The sequence below is a fragment of the Sturnira hondurensis genome, unplaced genomic scaffold (assembly GCF_014824575.4).
Source record: "Sturnira hondurensis isolate 20B ecotype Veracruz unplaced genomic scaffold, ASM1482457v3 Scaffold0008640, whole genome shotgun sequence".
In the NCBI taxonomy this organism is placed as follows: domain Eukaryota; kingdom Metazoa; phylum Chordata; class Mammalia; order Chiroptera; family Phyllostomidae; genus Sturnira; species Sturnira hondurensis.
In genome coordinates, this window is record NW_028081271.1 from 5,104,835 (window position 1) to 5,127,866 (window position 23,032).

Sequence of the window (23,032 nt, forward strand, 5' to 3'; positions counted from 1 at the left end):
TAGCAAAGGGCATTGCTCAATAATAATATGCAGTTGGTTACACTGATGGTTTGTAAAGTTTTCTAAAAATGTGACCCTTTGGAGAAGTCTAGAGGAAAAAAATATGCTTTGAGATTCAGACATTCAAGAAATGGAAAGGATACTTTCTTTAAAAATTCACCCCGGACAAACAAATTGCAAGCCTGCCGCACTGAGAGCCTGGGGTTTATTGATAGCAGTGGAGACCGTTGTTTTTGCAGGAGAAGCAAGACTTTGAAAGGAGAATGAAGTTAGGGACTCTGGGAGGTGGAATATCACAGGCACTGAGGCTTTGGAAGGAGACAAAAACTCTAATTGTTCCAGGTTCCTTCAATGGATCTTTTGGTCACATACCCTCTCTAAGTTGACCCCTCCCTCCATTCACCAGTCACAAAAGCCGCTGCCTCTCCGGGGTGGGGGTGAGGGGATGATGTACGCACCTGGGTCTTTATATTCGAGGAAAGCTTCTTCACGTGGAAACCTGAGGAGCTGGGAGTAATTGTTACCCGCCCCTCAACCCGGAAAACTTGGGAAATCCATGGTCTCTGCTCTCAGGGGCTTCCTTATGACATCAGAAAGTCGCACTTGCATAACACCTGACTTCGTTCATGAGCTGCTCTTAATATAATTTTTGTAAGTGGCCCAACTTTTTGGACCAGGGACCTCAGTGCTAGATGTTGATTTCACCCGTGTTTCCCATGTGATAAAAATAAAACCTTCCAAACTCCCAGCGCGCTAATTCAGAAGGTAGTAGTTGTGACGGGAGCTGGGCTGAAGTGCACGCCTCTCCCGGCCATGGTCATGTTCACGGTCACGGAGACAGGGCCTTCCAGCGGCATGAAGGCCTGAACACCTGTGCAGGGCAGAGTATCTGCTTTCTAGAATAACCTTGGCAAGTCTCCTCAGTGACCCATGGTCACTGATTAATCCTCAGATGGTATGTGTAGATCTTTTTCAGATGTTTCGGATGTAGAACCTCCTTTCTTATGGTGTCATTTACACATGTGTGTGCTTTAAAATATGTCAAGTCCTGTTGTACGTGGAGCTATTATTGCTTGATTGAATATGTACAGTGAGGTCGTATGTAATATGTAATGCTGGAACCGCAGTGGTTGTTACGTCTTTACCTCGGCACCTGGAGTCGATGGTTTACTTGTAGGGAGGTGCTGGGCCTTTGTTTTCCTCGCAGTACCCAGCCCAGTGCTAACCACAGAACAGGTACCTTGGTGGATTTTTACATGGAAATGTGACTCCTGACCTCAGACACGGGAAATGGGAGGGTTCTATGCAATCTTATTTATGTTGCCAGGTGAATCTTCTTATTATCAAATAGGGTTTCTCATCTTTACCCAGTTCCCCTTTTATTGAACACCAAAGTCTTATATTCTTAAAATTTGAGCCCTGGCTGGTGTGGCTCATTGGATTAAGTGCAGGCCTGCGAACCAAAGGGTTGCCGGTTCAATTCCCAGTCAGGGCACATGTCTGGGTTGCAAGCCAGGTCCCCAGTTGGGGACGCATGAGAGGCAGCCTCACATTTGTTGTCTCTCTCCCTCTCTTCCTCCCTCCCCACCTCTAAATAAATAAGTAAATAAAAAATAAATAAATTTTAAAAATGTGAAATTTAAACAAAAAAGGAAATGTGGCTGAATTTAGGTGAAACCAATTACATTGTGTAGATGGACCTTGTAGCCAGTCATGGCTCCTGTAAGCGTGTGCATTTTCTTCACAAGAGCGGGGATGTGAGACGGTCTGGGATGATGAAGAGAATCACGTGAGTTCTGGATGCACTGCTGACTAACTGGGAGACAGGGAACCACTTACTGAGTCCTAGCTAATTACGTGGGGAGTATCCCTCTCTGGCAGGCTTGCGTTAATGAAGGTAGCCTGCACAAAGTGTCCTATGTATAATAATACCTGCTAGGTAGTAGTTGCTCGATAAATGTTACCACTTTACTTTCTGCATGCATGGAATTCCTACAATGACCATATTCTTGTAGCTTCCATGGGATAGCTTTCCTGTTGGGACAGGAGAAAAATGATTTGTTTTTCAACTTTGGTATGTTTTTCTAGAGAGATATCTTTCTGATACAATGAGACATCTTTATCAGTTGTGTTTATGTAATATTCTTGGTTGTATCTGCTTGAAAATAGGGATGTGATTGATATCAACATATTTAGAGCATTTGATATTGATTACATCCCCATTTTCAAGCAGATGAAACTGAGGCTCTTATATCAATATAGGAGCATCAGACAGGAGACCTGTTCAGGCGTCATGCTTCTGGCGGGTGGAAGGGACTAGGGTGGGTGGAAGAGACTAGCAGAGGTCTTCTAGTGGTCCAGGAAAACCCCAGAGGCAGGGATCAGACCGACAGCAACATTCAGACAATGAGTAGGCTGGCTTTGTTGACTCTGTGGATTATGGGGTTGGGGGTGAACAGAGAAGGAAAGACAGAAACTGACACTCACTGGTTGCGGGCTGCCTACACAATGGGGTGTAATGCAACTCAGAGAAACGAGAGGGAGCAGGATTCCTGCGAAAGCTAAGCAATTCTGTTTTGGACCTGGGAAGTTTGAGGCCCTGGGGACAGCTAGATGGAGTTGTCTGTGAGGAGAGAGGGGAGGGTCTGGAAGTCAGGGGAGGCGATGGGCTGGGCAGTGGAGCAGAGGAGAGAGGAGATTGGAGGTCCGAGTCTTTGTCGAGCTGTCCTGCCTGGAAGCCAGCAGCGGAAACTCAGACCCTCCCTGTGAATTTGGAATCCAGATTTCCTTTTAATGATTTACACATGACTCGGTTCCCCAGAGAAATTGATAAGTTTACTGTTTGGAACCGAGGAGCCAACGCAGGAAAGAAGCTCAGTCACCTAATTCCGCTCATCTGCATTTGATTGACAGGCTGGTGGGTCTCAGCGGTGGCGGACCTTGCTATTCCACCACCGGAACCCTGCCCCGAACACAGTGTACTTTCTGCAGAAGCCTCCCTCCGTGTCTGTGAGCTCAGGCCGCACGCCCCGCCCCTCTAACTCCCGTGGAGTGTAAGTGCCATGGGCGGCAGTGGGACAGAGAAGATGCTGGACTCCAAAACAGGGGCAGAGAGTGAAAAGGGTTTTCTCCACCTTCAGAGTGACTGAATGAGTTTATAATTAGAGGGAGTGACCGAGGACTCCCGTGGAAATTGTGACTTAGCCTTCTAAGTAATTGCGAGAGCGATTACATCAAATTGTTCTCTACTTTGTTAAAACTTGCATCGAAACTTTTCTTCTCTCGGGATATCTCTATCAATATCAGAGTTATTTACGATTCTCTGTCATTGACTGTGTCCTTGGGCACGTTACCTGACTGTCCTGGGTTTCATCCAGATAACAGAGATAAGTAGTATCTATTTCAGAAAGTTCTTGTGACAACCAGTGAAGAGGCATGTCTAGAGACCCTTCGATAATGCTTGGCGCAGGTGGGCACTGCAGAAAGTGTAGACGTTGCTATTCAGAGGAGGAGGGAAGGGAGAAGTAGCCAAAGGTGCTGGGTAGACGTGGGGAACGAGAGGAAGGTGGTTAAGCTAATGGGGCGGTGGGGGGTGCACACAGGGAAAATGTTCACGGTGGCATCACCAGAAACATGAATGGCACAAGAGGAAGAACAGGGGATGTGATGGCCTTTGAGTGAAGAGTGGGAAAGACATTGGAACACAGCCTGGCCATCCGAGGGGCGTGTCTGTACCTGACACAGATCACTGGCTTCCCGGTGCACGAATGGGTTTGTCTGTTTCCTTTTAGTTGACTGAAATCAGAGACACTTGGGTTGTAGGGTAGGGTGAAACGGTGGTACTAGGAAGGAAAGTAGTTAGAACCCTGTTCGGGATTAAAAAGACCATCCACTTTGGATGATATAGGATCCAGGCTAGAAAAAAAAAAGGTATGGAGCATTAAAACTGATAAGATAGTGACTTAGGAAACTTACTATTGGGAACTGAAATACAAAAGTCCATTTTTTTCAAAAGCAGAAAATAAAATGAAAAAGACACGACTTAGGGAAAAATAGGGAGGTGATCCAGTTAAGATATAAATTGATTGGTACATACCGATGAAATAGCTTAAAACAATGTCTTTCATTAATCGAAAAGTTGTCAGGGTCCATAAGGCCTTTAAAACCCTGGACCTCATCAAGGGGGTGGGGCTGCTTGCAGGATGTGGGTCGGGGCTATAGGGACCTCTGCCCTTCCTCCTCCTGCCTGTCTGAAGTCAAGTCCAAGGCTTCTCGGATGCTGGGATTGCGCAAACCAAAACATTTTCATGATGTGCCTGTGGACCAACATAAGATCACCAGCTTCTAGTTCTGGCAAGTAGAGACTTTTAAAAAATAATATTACCATGAAAGGGGGGACTATTAACATTAAAAGCAAGGACATTTCACACCTACACATGCACACACACACATGCACACATACAAACAAAAGGAAACTATAAATAAAAGACAGTTTTCTAATCAAGCAAAGTTATCTTTATGAAAAATGTTCCATGTTGCCCGTTATGCTAGAATCAGCTGGTCTAGCCTGGACCAGTTGAAATAGTCGTTCGCACAAGCACAGGTGTGAAATCAGAATTTGCCAAGGGCTGGTGCAGCTGTCCTCTTCCCAGCTTCCCGGCGGCCAGCCCAGGACAGCTTGGGGGACAGAAATCCTGCCGCTTCTGCCACAAACTCGGAGCTAAAGACTAACGCCTTTTCTAGACCACAGTGTGACACCCCCCAGCCGATTTAACAAAAGGGTCTTTGTTGCCAAGAAAGTTTTTCTGTCTTGAGACCAGGTTGGGTTGGGTCGCAGCAGGCGTGGAAGGGAGAAAAGGTGTGTAAATGTCACATGACAGTGACATTCGACAACAGTGGACTGTGTATGACTTCAGGCTACTTGGGCAAGAGTTAGAGTCCAGCCTAAAGTGATAGTATGCAGCACCACAGTGAGTATGATGTCTTCCTCCGTCAGTCGTTTGGTCCTAAAATAAGCATTTTATGGGGTGCGGGACTTTAAAGGGGACACTTTTGCTATTCTTCTGAGAATCCACTCCATTATTTAAAATGTGACCACGGTAGACGTACTGATTTTTTTTGTGTGTGTGTGAACAGAAAAATTTCCTGATCAGTAAGAGTACACTTTCCTTTATCAATGTATGTGTTACTTAAGAAAAGACATTAGCAAAAAAAAAAAAAGATGGTAAAATTAAAAGCATGGCAGTGATTTGTTGACAAGGATAAAAGTTAAAATGTGGAAGAAAAATACACCATGATTCTATTATTATAAAGGAGCTTTATTACAAATAACTTACTGATAAATTTTATAAATTTAGAATTGTTTTATAGTAACAGCTTAACATTCAGAAGCATTTACTTGTGAAAATTAGTCTGATGTGTACTTATTCTGGTATATTAATCTGGTTTTGTAACTTGCAGGGTTTGCAGTTTTTAAGGTGATAAGTTTATCATTGAAATGATAATGGTCATTATCATTTCGGTGATGAATAATGGCCATCTGAACTAAATGGCCAGGAGAATTTTAGGGTCAAATTCTTTATGGAGGCAAGCATCATTGTTGAGAGGTAATGTTTGAGGGTTTGGCTTCCGGTGGAATTTTTTGAGCTGAGAGAGTACAGAAGTTAGTCATGCTCATGTACAGAGCAAGCTTGAGTGACACATTTCTGGGACCACAAATGCCAACAGTTTGAAGTAAAAGTGGGAGGAGTGGACATACTTGAGTCACAGGCCACACTTGTCTCTCCTCTCAGGTGGAGTGGCCTCAGCCAAGCCTAAGGAGGGGTCTTCCACATACCTGTCATTCATCAGTGTTTACTATGGACAAAAGAGAGAAGGTCAAGAAAGGAAGCCTTGAGCACCTAGTTACACTTAATGCCAGTGGTCTGGTCTGTGGGTACTGTGAGTGCCTCCTCTTCCTGGTTCATCAAATACTGATGACGAAGCTCATGAGTCCTTGTGCTGGAGGGTGGGCCGGGGGGAGATGAGCTGGTGGTGTGGTGCCAAAGAGGCCAGGACCACAAAAAAGGAAGTGAATCCTGGCTAACCGTGCCTATCTACCATTGTTAGCAGAAGTGGGAAAGGGAGAAGGGTTTGGTGTGTGGGATAGGGTGGACTGAAATGTTATCATTCTGAGACTAAAATAAAAAATCTAAATCTCCATTAAATACTCCCTAAAATAAAACTAAGTCTTTATGAAAGGAAAGCAAAGGACAAACATAACATATTTGCTTCACTCATATATTATTTATTAACTATTATTATTATGGTTATTTAAACAACAAAAAGTAGTTGCAATAAAGAGAAGTTTCCACTTCTGAGCAAGATGCAGTAGGCACACTCCATCTGCCGTGTCCCAACCCCCGAACGCAGGTAGAGCCCTGGACGGAAGGCGTGGAACAGCTGTCCTAGAACACTGGGAAGTAGGTGGTAGCCAGCAGATTGGGGAAGGAGACCGGAAATCAAATACCACTGCTCCGGTTGTGATTTCCTGTGTGTCCCTGCTCTGGGGTCACCTGGCACGGACCCAGAACCAGCAGGGCCCACTGGTGTGGACAGGATGTTGACGAGAATTGCTCACCTTCTAGCCTGAGGAGCAGGGAAGGGGACTCCGGCATTCACGGTGTGTGGGGACGTCCCTGTCCTGTTTCTTCCTTTTTCATTCCCTCCCGTCCAGGTCTGCAGAGGCACAGTGGCATTTGGCAGGCCCGGGCAGTCATCTCAAACTGTGAAGGTGGGGAAGCCTTCTCTCTGATGCCAGGGACTGTGGTCCCAAGTGTATCGGGTGAATCCCTGTTACTTCTTTTTCTTTTTTGCTGTGCTCCCACCACTTGGCAGGAGCCTGAAACATCTTTGCTGGAAATAGGAGGCTGAGCAAGGAAACTGAAGCCCCCGCCTACTGGCAGAAGGACCATGAAAGGAGGCCCCAGGGAACTGGAAAGTGCTGGGATCACAGAGGGGAGGGAGCTCAGGAGACACATCCCACTTCTGAGCCGTGCCTGTGCGTGCCCGACCCTGAGCAGCATTTCAAACACGCTGAGATCTGAAATGCGAACGAGACACCACAAAGGCCTCGGACTGAGCACTGAGTGCTACACACAGGGGACAGGTCTGGATGGCATTTCGAAGGCTTTGAGCCCAGGGCCACTCAAGGCACACCTGATGGCAGGTGATTTGGAAATTGGAGCCATTGAACTTCACCAAATGGATGGCCTCCTTCAAAGGGAAAACAATCAGCATTTTCCTTAGGATATAAAAACTCAGATTTTTGAAACATAATCAACATTAGGCAAAATGACTCAGCATATAAAGAACCAGGATAATCTCCATTTGCATAGGACAGGACAGTCAATCATCAGGGGACGATGCTGAGGTGTCACATGTTGGAATTATTAGAAAGACTTTAAATCAGCTGTTATAATTATGGACCAAGAAGTGTGCCTAAACACTCGTGAAAAGAATGGGAAAGTAGGCTAGAAAGAAATAGAGAATATAATGTAGGGCCAAGTTGGGATTTGGGAACTGAAATATATAATAACCGAAATGTAAAATGTACGGATGGGCTCAGTAACAGGATGAAGTCAGTGGACTTGAAGATAGATCAATAGAAATGATCTAATATGGACAACAGAGAAGAAAAGATTGAAAAAATAGTAAACAGCCTCAGGGTGTGTGAGACAGCACCAAAAATGTCTAATATTTGTGCCAACAAATGCTCTGGTGTGATTTGAACAAGTATGAAGAAATAATGACTAAAACTTCCTGAATTTGGTAAAAGATACAAACTTTTAGGGTCCCAGAAGCCCTACTAACCCTGAGCAGGATAACAAGGAAATTTATACTCAGACACCTCATAAGCTGCTAAAAACTAAAAGGAGAAAAATCCTGAAAGCAGCTAGAGAAAAAACAGTACACACCACACAGTAGAACCAGTTGAACGCAGATTTTTAGTTAGAAACCACAAAAGCTACTATGGAGTGGAACAGTATTGTTAAAGTATCCAGTGAACATAGCTTTCAGATAAGAAGGTGAAGTAATAACATTTTCAGATAAAAAAAAAACCCCAAAACATGCACTGCCAGATCTGTTCTCAAAGAAATGCCGACGGGCAGAAGATGAAGACCAGAGGAAAACTCAGAGCATCGGGAATGGTAAATAGCCCGACCCATATAATTAGCCATTCTCCTCTTTGCGTAATGATGGAAAACAAATGTAACGTAAGGGAGTTTTCAGTGTATGTAGAATAACACATATGACAACTATAGCATAAAGAAAGGAGGGTAAAGACCCAATATAATATATGATTTATCACTCGAGGTAGTAAAGTATTAATTCTAAGTAGATTGTGAAAATTTGTGTGTAATGAAATGCTGAAAACAACAACTGAAAACACTGTATAAAGAAATCTGTGAAAAGCTCAATAGATCAGTTCAAATAGAATATTAAAAATTTTAGTCCAAGGGAAAGTAGGAAAGGAAGACAGAAGAACAAAACGATCACAGAAACATAAAACAAATAATAAATGTTGCTCTGAAGCCCAACATTTTAAAAGTACATTGAATATAAGTCCTCTGAACATGACAAATAACAGATTGTCAGAATAGATTTTAAAAAAATGGCAAAAGGCTCAAATGGCTGGGTGGTTCAGTTGGCTGGAGTGTCGTCCCATACACTGTAAGGTTGGGGGTTCGAATCCTGGTCAGGGCACATACCTAGGTTGCTGGTTTGATCCTTGGTTGAAAGCAACCTATTGATGTTTCTCTCTCATATTTATGTTTCTCCCTCTCTTTCCCTTCCTCTCTCTAAAATAAAAACATGTCATTGGGTGAGGATTTTTAAAAAATGGCAAAAGGATATATTGTCTGCAAGTAATACATTTTAAATATAGTGACATGTGTAGGTTAAAAGTAAAAGGTAAAAAGATATACCACACCGACACTAATTAAAAGAAAGTTTGAGGGGCGAAATCAATGTCAGAAAAAGTAGACTTCAGACCAAGAAAAATGACCAGGGATAAGGAGGAACATTAATGAAAACCAATGGGTAAGTTCAGCAAGACGACCTTAAAATGTGTCTGTCCCTCTTCTGCTGCACACAAAATGGAATGAAAGATGCAAACACAAGACCCAAAACTCTAAAACTCTGAGAAGAAAACATAGAGGAAAAGCTTCATGATGTGGGTCTCGGCAGTGACTTCAGTGACTGTCGTTGGCTGTGACACCAAAAGCACAGGCAACAGTAGCAAAATTAGACAAGTCGGACTAAATAGAACACAGAAGCTTCTGCACGGCGAAGGGAATAATCGACAGAGTCAAACGGCAACCTGTAGAATGGGAGAAAATGTGCGGATACTGTGTGTCTGATAAGGGGGGTTGATTTCCAAAATGTAAGGGATTCCTATAACTCAATAGCAAAAATACAACGAAAGAAAATAAAACCCCAAAAGTAATAACCTGATTTAAAAAATGGGCTGATGTGAATAGATGTAGACAGAGGTCCATGGTGGATGAAAAAATGGTCCATGTCACTGACAATCAAGGAAATGCAAATCAGAACCACAATGAGATATCACCATGTACTCGTTGGGATAGCTATTAGCTCAAAACAAACAAACAAACAAACAACTAAATAAAGGCAAGGGTTGGCGAGGATGTGGAGAAATTAAAAGTCTTGTGCACTGTCAGTGGGAATGCAAAATGGTGCAGCAGCTATGGAAAACAGTATGAAGGTTTCTCAAAAAATTAAACATAGAGCTACACTCTGACCCAGAAATCCCACTTCTGGGTGTTTATCCGAGAGTTGGAAGCAGGACCTTCTAGAGGTGTCAGCACGTTCCCCGCAGCACTGCCCACAGAAGTCTTTTGGCAGATAAATGGGTGAAGAAAGCCTGGTATGTACATACTGTGGACTGTATTGAGCCTTAAAACAGAAGGAAATCTTGCAATAGGCAGCACCGTGGATGAACCTTGAGGACGTTACGCTAAATGAAAGAAGCCAGTCACACAAAGAGGAATACTGCAGCATTGCACCTGTATGAGAGACCTAAAAGGTCAGACTCATGGAGGCCAAGAGGAAATGGTGGTTGCCCGAGGCTGGGGGAGGGGGAGATCAGTTGCTAGTCAACACGCATAAACTTCCAGTCACACAGGTTGAATGGGTTCTGGAGCTCTGATATATGACATTGTGCCTATAGAGAACAGTACTGTATTTATTGTATACTTAAAGACCTGTTAAGGGGATAGACCTCCTGTTAAGTGCTCTTATAAAAATATTCTTTTCAGAAAGACAATATTAAAAATGTATGTACCTGACCACAAAGCTTCAAAGTATATGAGGTAAAATAGAACTGAAAGGAGAAGTGGCTAATTATGGTCGGGGACTTCAACATGTCTCTCTTAGTCATCAATAGACAAGTAGGTAGAAAACCATAAAGATAAACAAGAACTGAACAGGACTCTCAAACAAAGAGATCTAATTGGCCTTTATAAAATATTCCTTCTCAAAATAGCAGAATATACATTCCTTTCAAATCCTCAGAGATCACTCTCAAAGATAGATGAGAGCCTGAGACATAAAACAACCCGAAAAGCAGTTAAAAGAATTGAAATAATCCAAAGTATGTTATTTTACCACAGTGGAATTTAACTAGAAATCAACAACCGAAAGATAGCCAATAAATCCCCAAATACCAGGAAATTAGACAGTGTGTTTCTAAGTAATCCATGGATCAAAGAAGAAGTCTCGAGGAAAGTAGAAAGTATTTTGAGGTGAACAAAAATGGAAATACAACACCCCACAATTCATATGAAGCAGACAAAGTAGGGCTTAGAGGGAAATATATAGATTAAATGCTTATGTTAGAAAAGAGAAGGAGATATGTAATGAACAGTAAAGCTTTCACCAAAAGGAACTAGAAAAAGAAGCACAAAAGAAATCTAAAGCAAGCAGGAGGAACAAAATAATAAAGAATAGATATCAATGAACTTGAAAACAGAATCAATGGAGAAAACCAATGAAGTCAAAAGCTGGTTCTTTAAAAATAGCAAGAAAATTGATGAACCTGTAGCCACATTGACCAGGAAATAAGAAGATACAAATTATAAATATTAGATGTGAAAGGGGGCATATCTCTGTAGACTCCACAGAGATTAAAAGGATAGGAAGCGTCTGCCATAAACAGCTCTATGCACATGAATTCAGCGATTCAGATCAAATGGACCAAGTCCTAGAAAAAACATCCTATCAAAACTCACTCAAGAAGAGGTAGATTGCCTGAATAGTCCTATATCTTTTAAATACATTTAATTTATAAAGGTATATAAAGGTAAACCCACCTGTACTGTAGGACCCCACCATCCTGCTCCAAGTGTGTACAACATGGTGAGTTCCCGTAGCTTTGTGCTCAGTGAAAGAAGCCAACTTCCAAAGGTTATGTACTGTGTGATTCCATTTACGTGACATTCTGGAAAAGACTAGACAGTAGGGACAGGGAACATCGGGTTGTTCCCATGAATTGGGATGTATGAGGAGCATTATGCATTTCTGGAGGTGGGGGAACTGTTCTGTGTCCTCCTGTCCTGATCAGGATGGTGGTTACACAGGCCTACATATGTGTTAAAACTCACGGAGCCTGTACATCAAGCAAGGCCTTGATTTTGTACATGCTAATTTCTACAATTACGTTTAAAACATACAGGTTTTCAAGGTGAAGGTGAATCATATCTGAGGTTCTTGTGATTGCTTATTGATTAACTAGATCAGTGCTGTCCAATAGAACTTTCTGGGGTGATGGAAATGGTCTAGACGGGGAGGGGGGGTGGGGCAGAAGTCGGTTTACAGTTGTGAGTACACAAAACACAATTTATTCTGGCATTATTTTTGAACGATTGTATCCTTTTTCCCTAGGAACAACTGTAAACCTACTTTTGCCCCACCCTGTGTATGCTGTGCCCAATGTGGTGAATACCTGTGTAGCTACTGAGCACTTGAAGTAGAGGAACTACATTTTTAGTTTGATTTAGTGTGCATTAACTGCGAGTTAAACAGCCATGCGTGGCTAATAGCTACTGTATTGGGTAGAACAAATATTGGTGGTTGTGTAATCACTGTGATCCCGGACAGCACAGGAAGTTCATTCTTATCCATTTACTAAGGAGAATGTGACTGCTTTGTACTCTTCGACATCAGGGTGTCATGTTTCCCCCCTGCCCCTGGTTTTGTAAGCCCTCTGTGAGCACGGAGGTACGACCCCCCCTCCGCGAGATGCCGTGCGGAGCGGACGCCCAGCGCCGACGTGACATCAGCCACGGGAGACCGTGGATGAGTGGACATTCGTGACCGCGAATGTGCAGAGGAGACTAAAGCTCAGCGGACGTGGGTTTTTGGAGTCAACCCTCATTGGACCGTGTTAGGTGTGGAAACCACTGGTTTGGGGACTGAAAATAGAGTCTGAACCCTGGTCACTTTCTGGTCAGTGGAGATGGAAGCCGGGGGAGACGTCCGGAGTCCGTCCAGGTCAATGGAACGGTCTGGGGCGCAGCACGTGGAAGGCCCCCGGTGTCCCCCGAAGCGTGTGTCGGGTTGCTTGCCCCTCCTAACCGGGCACTGGAGGGCAGCCCAGGCACGCCGGGCTGCGCTGAAGTGTTTCGCCAGTGTTTCTTCGCTTGACACTCCGTCTGGACTTAGTTTGCAGTAAGTTTTCCCCCTCTTATTCATAGTTTTTTGGGGGAAAATATTGTGATACTGTCTTTTCATGTACGTTTACTTTTCATTCCTTAGTTAATTGGAAGCACCTTGAGTCAGAGGTTAGTTCTGTAGATAGGTCTCCTTCATAAAAATATGGCAGCCTTGGCAACTTTCGTGGTTTTTTTTTCTTAATTTCATCTCAGCGGAGGAATGCAACCCACAGAGAGGATCACTTGGCCATAATTAAATAAGCCGGTGATACAGTAATTCAGTTTCTCAGGCCTTTGACTTTCTAACTAATTCCAGCTAGAACAGCTTATAGGACTCCATAGTGATATATTTTTCAGGCTGCAGCAATACTGACGATAACTTTGAGAAGTAATCGGGAAATACCACTTTCTGGTGTGTTTTCAGATGTAGTGTTGCTTGACACATTGGGGGCATATTTGCCTCCCGGGACTGGGCCTCACACTGTAGGTTTATTTATACAACCTCAGGACCAATGAGGACGGTCTGCTTAGAGGGTTGGTTCACTTGGAAAATTTGGAGAGTAATGTTGAATCATGTGCAATGGAAACCATTTTTAAAATTTTTGCTATTTAGGCAGAAAGCAGTGTATTGCAGAATATAATACAGAGCTGCATGACTTTCAGGGACACTTAAGATAGAATCCTCTTTTCTCTTGCCTATTGTGGGCTTCTGTGGACATACCTTCACTGCCCTCTGTGGTAGAAAGTACTGAGGAGAAACGTCTGAGATGTGTGCAGCTGTGTTTTTGGCCGGGAGGTTAGAAATACCAGTCCACAAATCCGAATACTAACTACTGCAGTGAAATTATAATGGAGAGGAATAACATCTCATTTTCATGTGCTTTCCCATAGTTTCCTCACCGTTTACTAGCAAAGCTTCAAATTTTAAATCTTTTAAAATGAAAACTGAACGAAAGGTTCTCACTTTCACCTTTCCCTTCCTTGTCTTCTTCAGACATTAATTAGAAGAATTAAGAGCCGAAAAAGAATGTATACTATAGTGAGTATAGTGTGGAAACTTGGACATCTGCCTACTTCATTTATAATATCTTATCCACTGTGCATCTGGAGAGGCCTTAGGTTTCATTTTCTTCCAGGAGACTTTACAAGGTGTTGTGCAGTGATGGAGAGATGTCTGCACTGAGACCCTAGAGATATGGGTACCAATTCTGGCTTTGCGACAGCTCTTTGTAACCTTGGGCAAGTCATCTTCCTCGTTTGGACCCTAGGATTATCTTCAGTCAAATAATAATATACTAGATGACTTTCAGTGTTCCCTGCAGCTCTGAAATGTCATTATTCTATGTTCCTCAACCTATGAGAATTGACCTGATCTAAAGACTTTTCAGAACTTTAGTGAATAACACAAAACAGCCCTGGTCTTCACTCTGCGTTCCTACTGGTGCGCTGTAATACTTGTAGGAATACCAAGGGTATTTGGTCTTCACATATTAATTTCCTAGTCTATCCCGTTGCATCTAACTCAAATTTAACTGAAGCTATTTTTTCTACCGTAACAGGAAAGCACTTAACTGAGTAAATCCTGGGCTCTATGGGCCTTGCAAACTTTGGAACTTTCTGTTTTTTTTTTTTTAAAACCACTTACGTTGAATTTTTAATTTGTGCCTTTTTATCTGCTTTCATGCAACCGGGAAAGTCTGACCTGTTATTGGGACCCAGGGGTTCTGTTCAGAGGACTTCTCCTCCTCCTTTTATTTCTGACCTTGAACTGCTATTCTACCCTGGGCACTACTCTGAATGTCAGACTGTCCCCAAAGCACAGACAGTCTTTTGGATAGATTACGGGCAAGTAGCGTTAGGTGGACGTGATACTTCTGCAAGTGAATGTCTGACAGTGTCCTGGCATGCTGGAAATTTTGGGCAGTTCCTTTGTGAAACAGAAACAAATTTCCTGTCGCTGGGCCCCTCTCCGTTCCTTGTTTAAGTGCTCCCTGCACCTGGATACGGATCTCACAATGGGCTCTTTCCTTGTTCCAATAATTACTTACCTTCTCCCTTTGGATGGATCCTAGACCCTGTGGCCAGAGCGACCTAAACTTTCAGCCTCAGTGGTATCACGCCCCTCTCAAAGCCCCAAATGCCTTTCTCCTATAGTTTCATCTTCCAAATCTCCTGTCAGCCTGACTGACTCTTTTTGGCTTAATCTCTACCCGTCTCCTTCATGTGTCGTGCCCCGCCAGCCAAGCTGGGTGACCCCCGGGTGCCCTCCAGAGTGTCTGCCCTCTAGCCCACATTGTCCGTGTGCACACCGCTTCGCTGGCCGGGACGACATCCCCTCCTTTTCTCTCCTGTACTTACTCACCTGCCATGTCCTGCCCGAAGCACCGGCCAGTTCCTGCCATGCTTCTTCACGATCTCTCTCTTACAGGAGAAATAATCATCTTTTGGGGGTTGTTGTTCTCATGGTATCTTTCCCTCGAAGGACTCGCACAATGACACAGATGCCAATTCCAAACTGAGGATAGATGCTGTAACGTCCTCATCTCTATTCTGACCTCAGTGACAAGCAGAATGTCTTCAACATTGCATGTTTGTTCACTTGCACTACATTGAATTAGCATAAGATTGCTACCGAGTAGGATTTTTTCTCCTCTGTTGCTCATATTTTTGCAGAGGAGAGAGAGTCTTGGCATTGCAGACTTCTGCCTGCTGATGGGGGGCAGAGAAATCCCTAGCGAGAGAACATCCGACCATACAGTCAACATGAGCTTCCGTGAGTTTATAAATACTTGTTTTTGGAGAACATGGGGTTCACGTAGGGTAATCCTTCTTAGAGAGGAGACTTTCTAATGGCTGTAACAAATGCCAAGTGAAATTCATTGCACGTGGAAGGTGGGTCATTTTCTTACCCATTAAACACTGTGATCTGCTATTAAACACCCTTCTTACCTCCTTTCCCTCAACTCCCCAGTGTGAACCCTCTGCCCAAGCAGGCCCACCTCCTGTTTCCTCACCTCCCTCGCATCAGCACCCCCTTACCTGAGTTCATTCTTTCTTTGTCCAGCTCATTCATTCACTCATTCATTCTGTATGTATGTATTTAGTTGGTGCCTACCATTGGCTAGGCACTTTTCAGGAAGACATGTGGAAACACACAGTATGCAAAAACCTCTCTCTTCTAGGAGCTCCTGTTCTAACCTAGGGCATGCCTTTTCTTTTTTCTCTCACCTCCCCAGGTGCTAGGTCAAGTTTGCCTTTCCCTGGAAGCCAGGTTTCCTCACTGTTTCAGCCCTGAATTCTTAGGGCTGCCTGTTACCTGAGTCTCTCTTTTGACAAACATCTGTCTGGTATTCTTTGTGCTTTGGTGGGGTGACTATCTTACCTCCTCACTTGCACTGGAAGCTTCATGGCAGGCGAGCCCGCGTCGTTGGTTCATGGGAGAGTTTGTATGTACCAGTGTACACGCTCTGCCTTTTCCAGCCTGCCTTACCCATTTGCAGTTAGGCACCCAGTGAGTGTCTTAACTGATTGAAGGGTGCGTATTGCTTTCTGCTTTATCGAGTACAGTAGCTCTGAGATTGTGCGGTGGCATTAGTCAGCAGAGCGTTTTTTTTAAAGACCCAGGATAGCTGTGTCAGTGTGTAGTGCTGCTATTTAATCTTTTGCCAAGGGACCAGCCACGTGCCAGGCACAACTGCTGCCCACACCTCGTCGACCGAGCAAATCACCTCTGCGATATGCTGTATGATGCTTGTAAATCTTTACTGTAGCACGGAAGCTGTTATTAAAAGGAGCATGAGGCACTGGGGAGAGGAGGAGGATTGCTAATTATGTCTGTCCTTGATTCTTGAATGTCTCTCTCCATCCAACACCGGTATCTATAATATCCGAGTGTCTTCCTCTCCTTTATGTCCACCATCAAACTCATGGTGGTGTTGGTAGGACCACACCGTGAGCTTATGGATTTGGCCAGTCAGTCACACTCAGGTGCATGGTCGTTCAGCAGTGGTCTGTGGCCTGGGGCTGGGGGGCAGCCCACTGGGGGTTGCGGAACCGGGAAAGCTGCCCCTGCAGAGAGAGACAGAGCCTGTGCACTGAAGCTCACGGGCCTCATACGCTTAGCAAAGTGAGGGGGCTTCAACTCAAATGTAAAAATTGAGCCGTAGGGCTTTTTTCTCCCAAATTGTTCCTAGTGGTTATTTTATTATAACAGTTCAAAGGCAGAATGTATGGTGGTTAAAAGCACCCAATGAGTATTTTTAGTTGATGTAAGGGTATGTATTTTATTAAGGGTTTTATTAAGGGCCTCCTGCCCCGGATTCAAATCTTGCCACTTACCAGCTGTGGGAGCCTGAGGAAGGCAGTGAATCTCGTTTTAAAATGGGACTAATAACAGTGCCTCCCTTACTGGGTCCTGGGCAAATTTAGATGAGTTTTCATACATGGGCATAGGGGGCCTTCAAATGGAAGCATGCATGTTGGATACTAGAAAATTTGAATATATTTTTCTTGGTATTTTTCCACTTCTTTTCTTTATTTGTTTTTTTCTTTATCCACTTATCTAACCTTTTCTATATCATAGAGGAAACTTGCGTTTTTAGCTGTCGAGAAGTGGCCTAGTAACCTCAAGTTTCCCAGAGGCCCTTGCATCGCCAGAGCCTGAGATATTTCTAGTTAGATGTTTGTTTTGAGTCCATTTGTTACTGGTTACATCATTGCGTTCTGAAGGTGCAGGTGTTTGTGAGGCACACTTCCTGGCCTCACAGCCACCAGACTATGCCTGGCAGGAACGGGCTGAGTTAGGTGGACTTATAACTAACGACACAGCCAAACTCAAAGAGAGCTGCCGGGATAGGGGGCCTGGGCGCTGGGCCCCCGGCTCAGTGTACAGGATGGACAGGAACCTGGGCGGCCCGACAGAGGAGAGAAAATCCTATATCCTCCTCCGGGAAAATCAGGTGCAAACCATTTCTGATAAAATATACAAGGCATAGTTGATGAGGTTTTTCTTTTTTAAGTGCATAAATAAGACCTGATGTCACAGCAGTTCTTGTGAAGAAGTTCCCTGGGGGTCTGACAGTGTGGCACAATAGCCAATAACCTACTGTCATCTTAGGCCATGTGGCCACAGAGGCCGGAACCAGGGAGCCGGCAGGGCCATTGGCAGAACTCAGCTGGAGTACATGCGGCTCTTCCTGCAACATTTGAAGAGGGGGATTGACACGCCAGAGCGGGAGCCAACCGTGGAAACCACGAGGGCAGAGGGTTTGAAAGTGTCATGTGGCTGCAGGAGCTGAAGGAGCTTTGTTAATAGTGCTGAGACCTAATGTACCAATGGTCAGTGAATGAACATAGAGGGCACCTGCTGACTAAGGGCCCCAAACTGTGTTCAACAACAGAAGAGGTGATTTGGAATGGAGGGACCCGGCTAATATTTGTGGACGCTGGGTGAGCTGGGAACAGGAGAGAGTTACACATTTTTTCAGCTTTCTGGGTATAGCATGGGACTCACTGTGCAGGGTCACACCAGGGCCCTGGCTTGGATGAGACCAGAGCTCTGCGGGAGGAGGTGCCTGAAGACTGGCTAAGTCCCTGGAGTTTAAGGGAAGATAGGGTTCTGCTGGGATTTTAGCCTGAGGGAGGCTTGGGGTAGTCTTATTCAGAGGTCCGGTACATTTATGCTCTCCCCAGCGCTGGTTGTGCCCTGTGCTTTGTATTCCATGCACCGTAACTACTGTATCTGTGAGGATGTGGGAGAATTGGCTGTATAAGTACTGTCTGCTACCCAACTCTGTTTAGTTTCTGAGTATGGGGTAATTTACCGGTATCTCTTCTGCTCCTGAATAGAGATGGTGAGAGGCGCCTGCTTTGGTATCATTTCTTTGGGGGGAGTTGGAGCAGCGTTACAACAGAATTTATTTCTACTGCTACAACAGAATTCATTTTTTTTTCTGGATGACTCCCTTCTACTCAGACTCCATTTTCCCCCCAGTTTTAATGTGATTGCTGATATCTCTATCATTCTTTCCAACTCCCACCCCTTTTTCCTCTTGAGACGTTTGTGTGATTTCTTGTACTCTAAATAGAGACAAATGGTTTTCTCTGTGGTTTTGCTGAAATAAACTCCTTTGTGTGTACATGTGTTGATGTATGTGTGTAAATATAATATGTATACGTGTATATGCAGGAGTTTTTCGCCGTGGAGGAAATAATGAGTGCAGTGTGGTACAAACAGTGCAGAGAAGGGATGTTTTTATAGATATGTAATGGTTGGTTTTTGTTTTTTTTTTTACCTTATGGATCTTAGACAGAGACCTTTTTTTTTTAAGGCTGATGAAGCAGCGATATAAAAAAAATCCAATGAATCATACCACTGTGGACTTCAATTGTGTTGTGAGCTCAGGAGAGCCTCACGCTGAGAATGAGTTCCTGACATAGTGACCTCATTCCCAACACGGCCGCCTCTCTCTCTCTCTCTCTCTCTCTCTCTCTGGGCGGCAGCGGAAGCTGCCCTGGCAGCAGGCTGCGGGCTGCGTGTGCTGGAGCCCGCTGGCCGGCTCTGTCGGCTGTGATGAGACCCAGGCTTGCAAGGACTTGCATGCAACTGGAATTTAGAACCAATAGCTCGCTGCAGCTTAAACTTTGATCCAGGGCATGGTAGAACGGCCTGGTACGCACAAGGAGGGAGATTCATCCTTCATCACAGTGAAAAGCCAGCCTTAAAAAAAAAGAGAGAGAGAGAGGGAGAGAAAGAGAGAATGTGTCAGGTTTATAATTATGGACTGGTGAGTATATGACGCTAGATCAATTTTAATGTGTGTCTTTTTCCTTCAAGCATCCAGAGGTATGTGCCCTTTTTCCTGTTTTTGTGATGAAAACAATCAGCGTCGGTGCTAATGCATGCAAGGGGACCTGGGCACCCTGGAGAGGAGGATGGGTCCCCGGCAGCCCTGGGCCTGGGGCACACTCCCAGCCCAGCGCCTTCGCCGCAGCGTGCAGACAAAGGAGCCTGCACACACCAGAGGCTGTAGCTTTTCTTGGAGCGATGACTCATTTCAGTTCACAAAGGATTCTGGGCAGGGTAGTGAGAAGCCAGGTTGGCTGAACAGTCCCTATGACTTCACTTTGCAGAGAACCAGGCGGAAGAGGGGTGACTCTGCAGATCCCGGAGGCTCTGCAGTGGGCTGGTGGCTCGTGCAAGCGGCTGTGATCTGTGGCATAGGCTGGCATAGGCGCAGGACAGGATTCCCACTGTTCCATGCAAATAGGATAAAAAGAATGGTAAAGAGGATTGTTTTCTTCCCTAAGACTGTTACCAGCCAAATCCACGCACAGAGCCCCTTTTAAAGGTGCTTTTGACCTGAAACTGGTACCCGTACCTCAAGCCCTGAATTGTGAGAAGAACTGAGAGTTCTGGGACTCATTTTTAAAAGTAGACCCACCAAGGTAAAGTACCAGATTCCTGCTGTGTTCCACATGCCCTTAGCAGCCAATCTGAAACGCTCATTTTGGATGTTGTTACTTGAAAGTTTACTCTGTCTTCTTATTCCAGATTCTAGGACGTCCGTTTCTGTTACTGGCTCCTTCTTGTGCCTGGATGCAAACCCCTAGCATGCACCAGGCTTTAGCGTCAAAGCTACCTGAGGGATGGAGCCAGTCCAGAAAGGGTCAGGTAGGTCGCCCCTGCTTTTCTTTCAAGAGTTGTTGTGTGTGAAGAAATACAGTGCGAAGAAACACAGTAACGTTGCCCACGACCCCTTTCATTGGTGCCCAGCCCTCTGAAAAGTGGTCTCGCTGCTGTAACCTCTAATGGCCTCAATCTGGAGCAACCCCAATGCCCCCTGTCTGCCGCCCTCCAGATGCCCCTCATCAGCGTGAGTTGTCCCCAAGCGTCACCTCAAAACTGCAACTCAGACAGCTGTAGGATGTTCAAATAGGACCCCCATTAAACTGCTTCAGATTCCCATCGGCTATACTCTCTCTTCACTCCTCAGAGGGAGGCATTCAGTACATATTATTGGAAACTTTTTCTTCCCCATTAACCTCTGAAATGCAGTGTGTTGTTTGGCCTGTGGACTTCCACGCAGCGCGCTAAAACCCAGGAAAGCCTGGTTTCTCTGCTCCAGGCCGTGTCCGACGTTACTACCATTGTTTTGAGGCTGCTATTAACCACAAAGGAAGGAGGCGCATTTTGTGTTTCGCTCTCGTCTGCCGGAGGATTCAGATTAGGACATCGCTGTTTTCTTACAACATCCATGGGCTTTTGGCATAAGAGCCTTTTTAAAACATTTTTTAAAAAACAGTGAGATGCTAAAGTTTGGTTCTCAAAAGTAGCTATAGGCTCCATTTCCAAAGTGAAACTTGGCACATTGAGAAGCATGGTTTTACCCCTTTATCAAGTTGATAGCTTTAGTGCTTTTTTATTAGACATTTCTGGGAGTGCTAAATCCCTGATGTAATGTCTAATAATAATGAGGCCATTTAAAAACAATACAAACTGTGTACTGAGCTCCGTGAACATCTCTTTTCTCTCTACACTCATATCCATCCCATAATCTATCTTTCACAGGGGGGAGAAAGCGCGCGCCCTTCCTCATTGTCCAAGGTGGCTCATCTTTGGGTTTAGCACTTTGCGTCTGTGAAGCAAAGTTGAAGATGTTGAGTCAGTTTAAGAGGATACCCGTCAATGCTACTCACCCTTAATGACCCTATTCAAAGTCTCCTTCCCACACAGAGCTCTCCTTGATTACTCCCAACTGAGGGCCCTTTTCCAGTCCTCTTGTACCATTCATTTCTTTCCCTGTGTGCATGCACGTATTTATAATTATATATTAGTAAATTCCTATTACAGAATTCACTTGCTAGTCATTCATGTCCTCTCTTGTTATATCTCCCCCAAAGGGGTTTTCAACAGTGATTTAAACAGTTTGAATGTGTCTGTGGTGACCCCATGGACACAACTGCTTCTATTCCCACACATTTATATCCTGTGTCCCCACCCAGGTTGCAAACTCACTGAGGGCAGGCATGGAGATGTATGCCTTTTTCTACAGTTCACTTCTCCTCGAGTTTCCTGCCCATGGAAACTGCTTGTAAATAGTTGCTTAAGAAGAGAGGCCATTTAAAAAGTGCTAGATTGTCATAAAGGGTGAGCACGATCTGTTTTGTTCATTTCGAGCGTCTTCACTGGTAGATGAATGCTAAGGTGGGCCTCAGGAGTTACGCACGTAACTGTCCAGAGCAAGCTCATTCTAACCTGCGATGGGATCACAGACGGTCTCCCCCACTGCCCCTACAGGATTGTTACTGTTAAGAAAAATATAAAGGTGAGCCCTTAACCATGAACGTTGACTATGGTTTTCTTAATCAGGATGCATAATATTATTGGGCAAGCCATCCTTAAGTAAGGAGTATGTGAAATTCCAAAATTTTGTGTGGGAGATTTCCTCCAGAGAATGTTTTCCTTAGAAGAGAGAACCAAAATGGCTATTAGAACCAAAATGGCTATTTCTTACAGCAGACATTACCGTATTTTGCCGTGCATAACGCGCACTGTTTTGCCCAAATTTTTTAGGAAAAAAAAGGATATGCATTATTCATGCGTAGTACTAATTTTGTATTTATAGAAATGTTTTAAATTCTTTTATTTTGCTTATGTGTTAAAAGCATAACTCTAGAAAGTAATAACGATATCCATATGCAAAATAATGCCCTGGAATACAATAATTGGCTTTATACATAAATAAAACATTGAATTAAAAAATTAAAATGCAAGATTTTTTCCCCTGAAAGTTTAGGCCAAAAACATGGGTGCACAGTATACATGGCAAAATACGGTAACTCCTAGTGCTCTGACTTTTAGCACTAAGGGTACTTACCTAAGTGCCGAGTTTCCTTTTTCTTTTTCAGGTAAAGGACTAACCCAGCCAAAATTTTGAAAGAGGACAACTGTCTGTGATATTTTTTGACATTCTTGTACCTCTTTATTCACATTTTTTCCCATCTCTGGTGCCCTTCCCTCCCCAAAGTCGCTATGGAATGTGTGTCTCTCACTTGCTTTGAGACCATTCTTTCCCTGACCAGTAAACATCCCAAATGCCGTCTATATACTTTTCTGCCTCCCAGTCAAAATATTCCATTCATTCAGTGCGCACTCTCACAAATAAGAATCAAGAAGTGAGCAATCAGACTAAACCCATTAATTCTAGTGTAAGAAAGACCGTTGCCCCCTTAGCCTTCCCACAGCTGTTTGCTTTTTTTTTTTAAAGGTTTCTGTTTAGAACCAGATGATTTTCCTATAGATAGAAATTCAAACACCA

At 44.2% G+C, this 23,032-nt stretch overlaps 1 protein-coding gene across 5 annotated transcripts in view; it reads left to right on the top strand.

Moving 5' to 3' along the window:
• Positions 1-23,032, top strand: part of STOX2 (storkhead box 2) — a 184,486-nt gene that overhangs the window by 131,285 nt on the left and 30,169 nt on the right. Inside the window, exons 1-2 of one of the 5 annotated variants that reach the window (XM_037055149.1) lie at positions 19,866-20,159; positions 20,266-20,385. The exons of the other annotated variants lie outside the window; for them this stretch is intronic. Of the exons in view, the coding sequence (XP_036911044.1) occupies positions 20,361-20,385 (25 nt within the window). The 5' untranslated portion in view covers positions 19,866-20,159; positions 20,266-20,360. Of the gene's footprint in view, positions 1-19,865; positions 20,160-20,265; positions 20,386-23,032 lie in introns of those variants that run through there. 5 annotated transcript variants of the gene reach the window in all.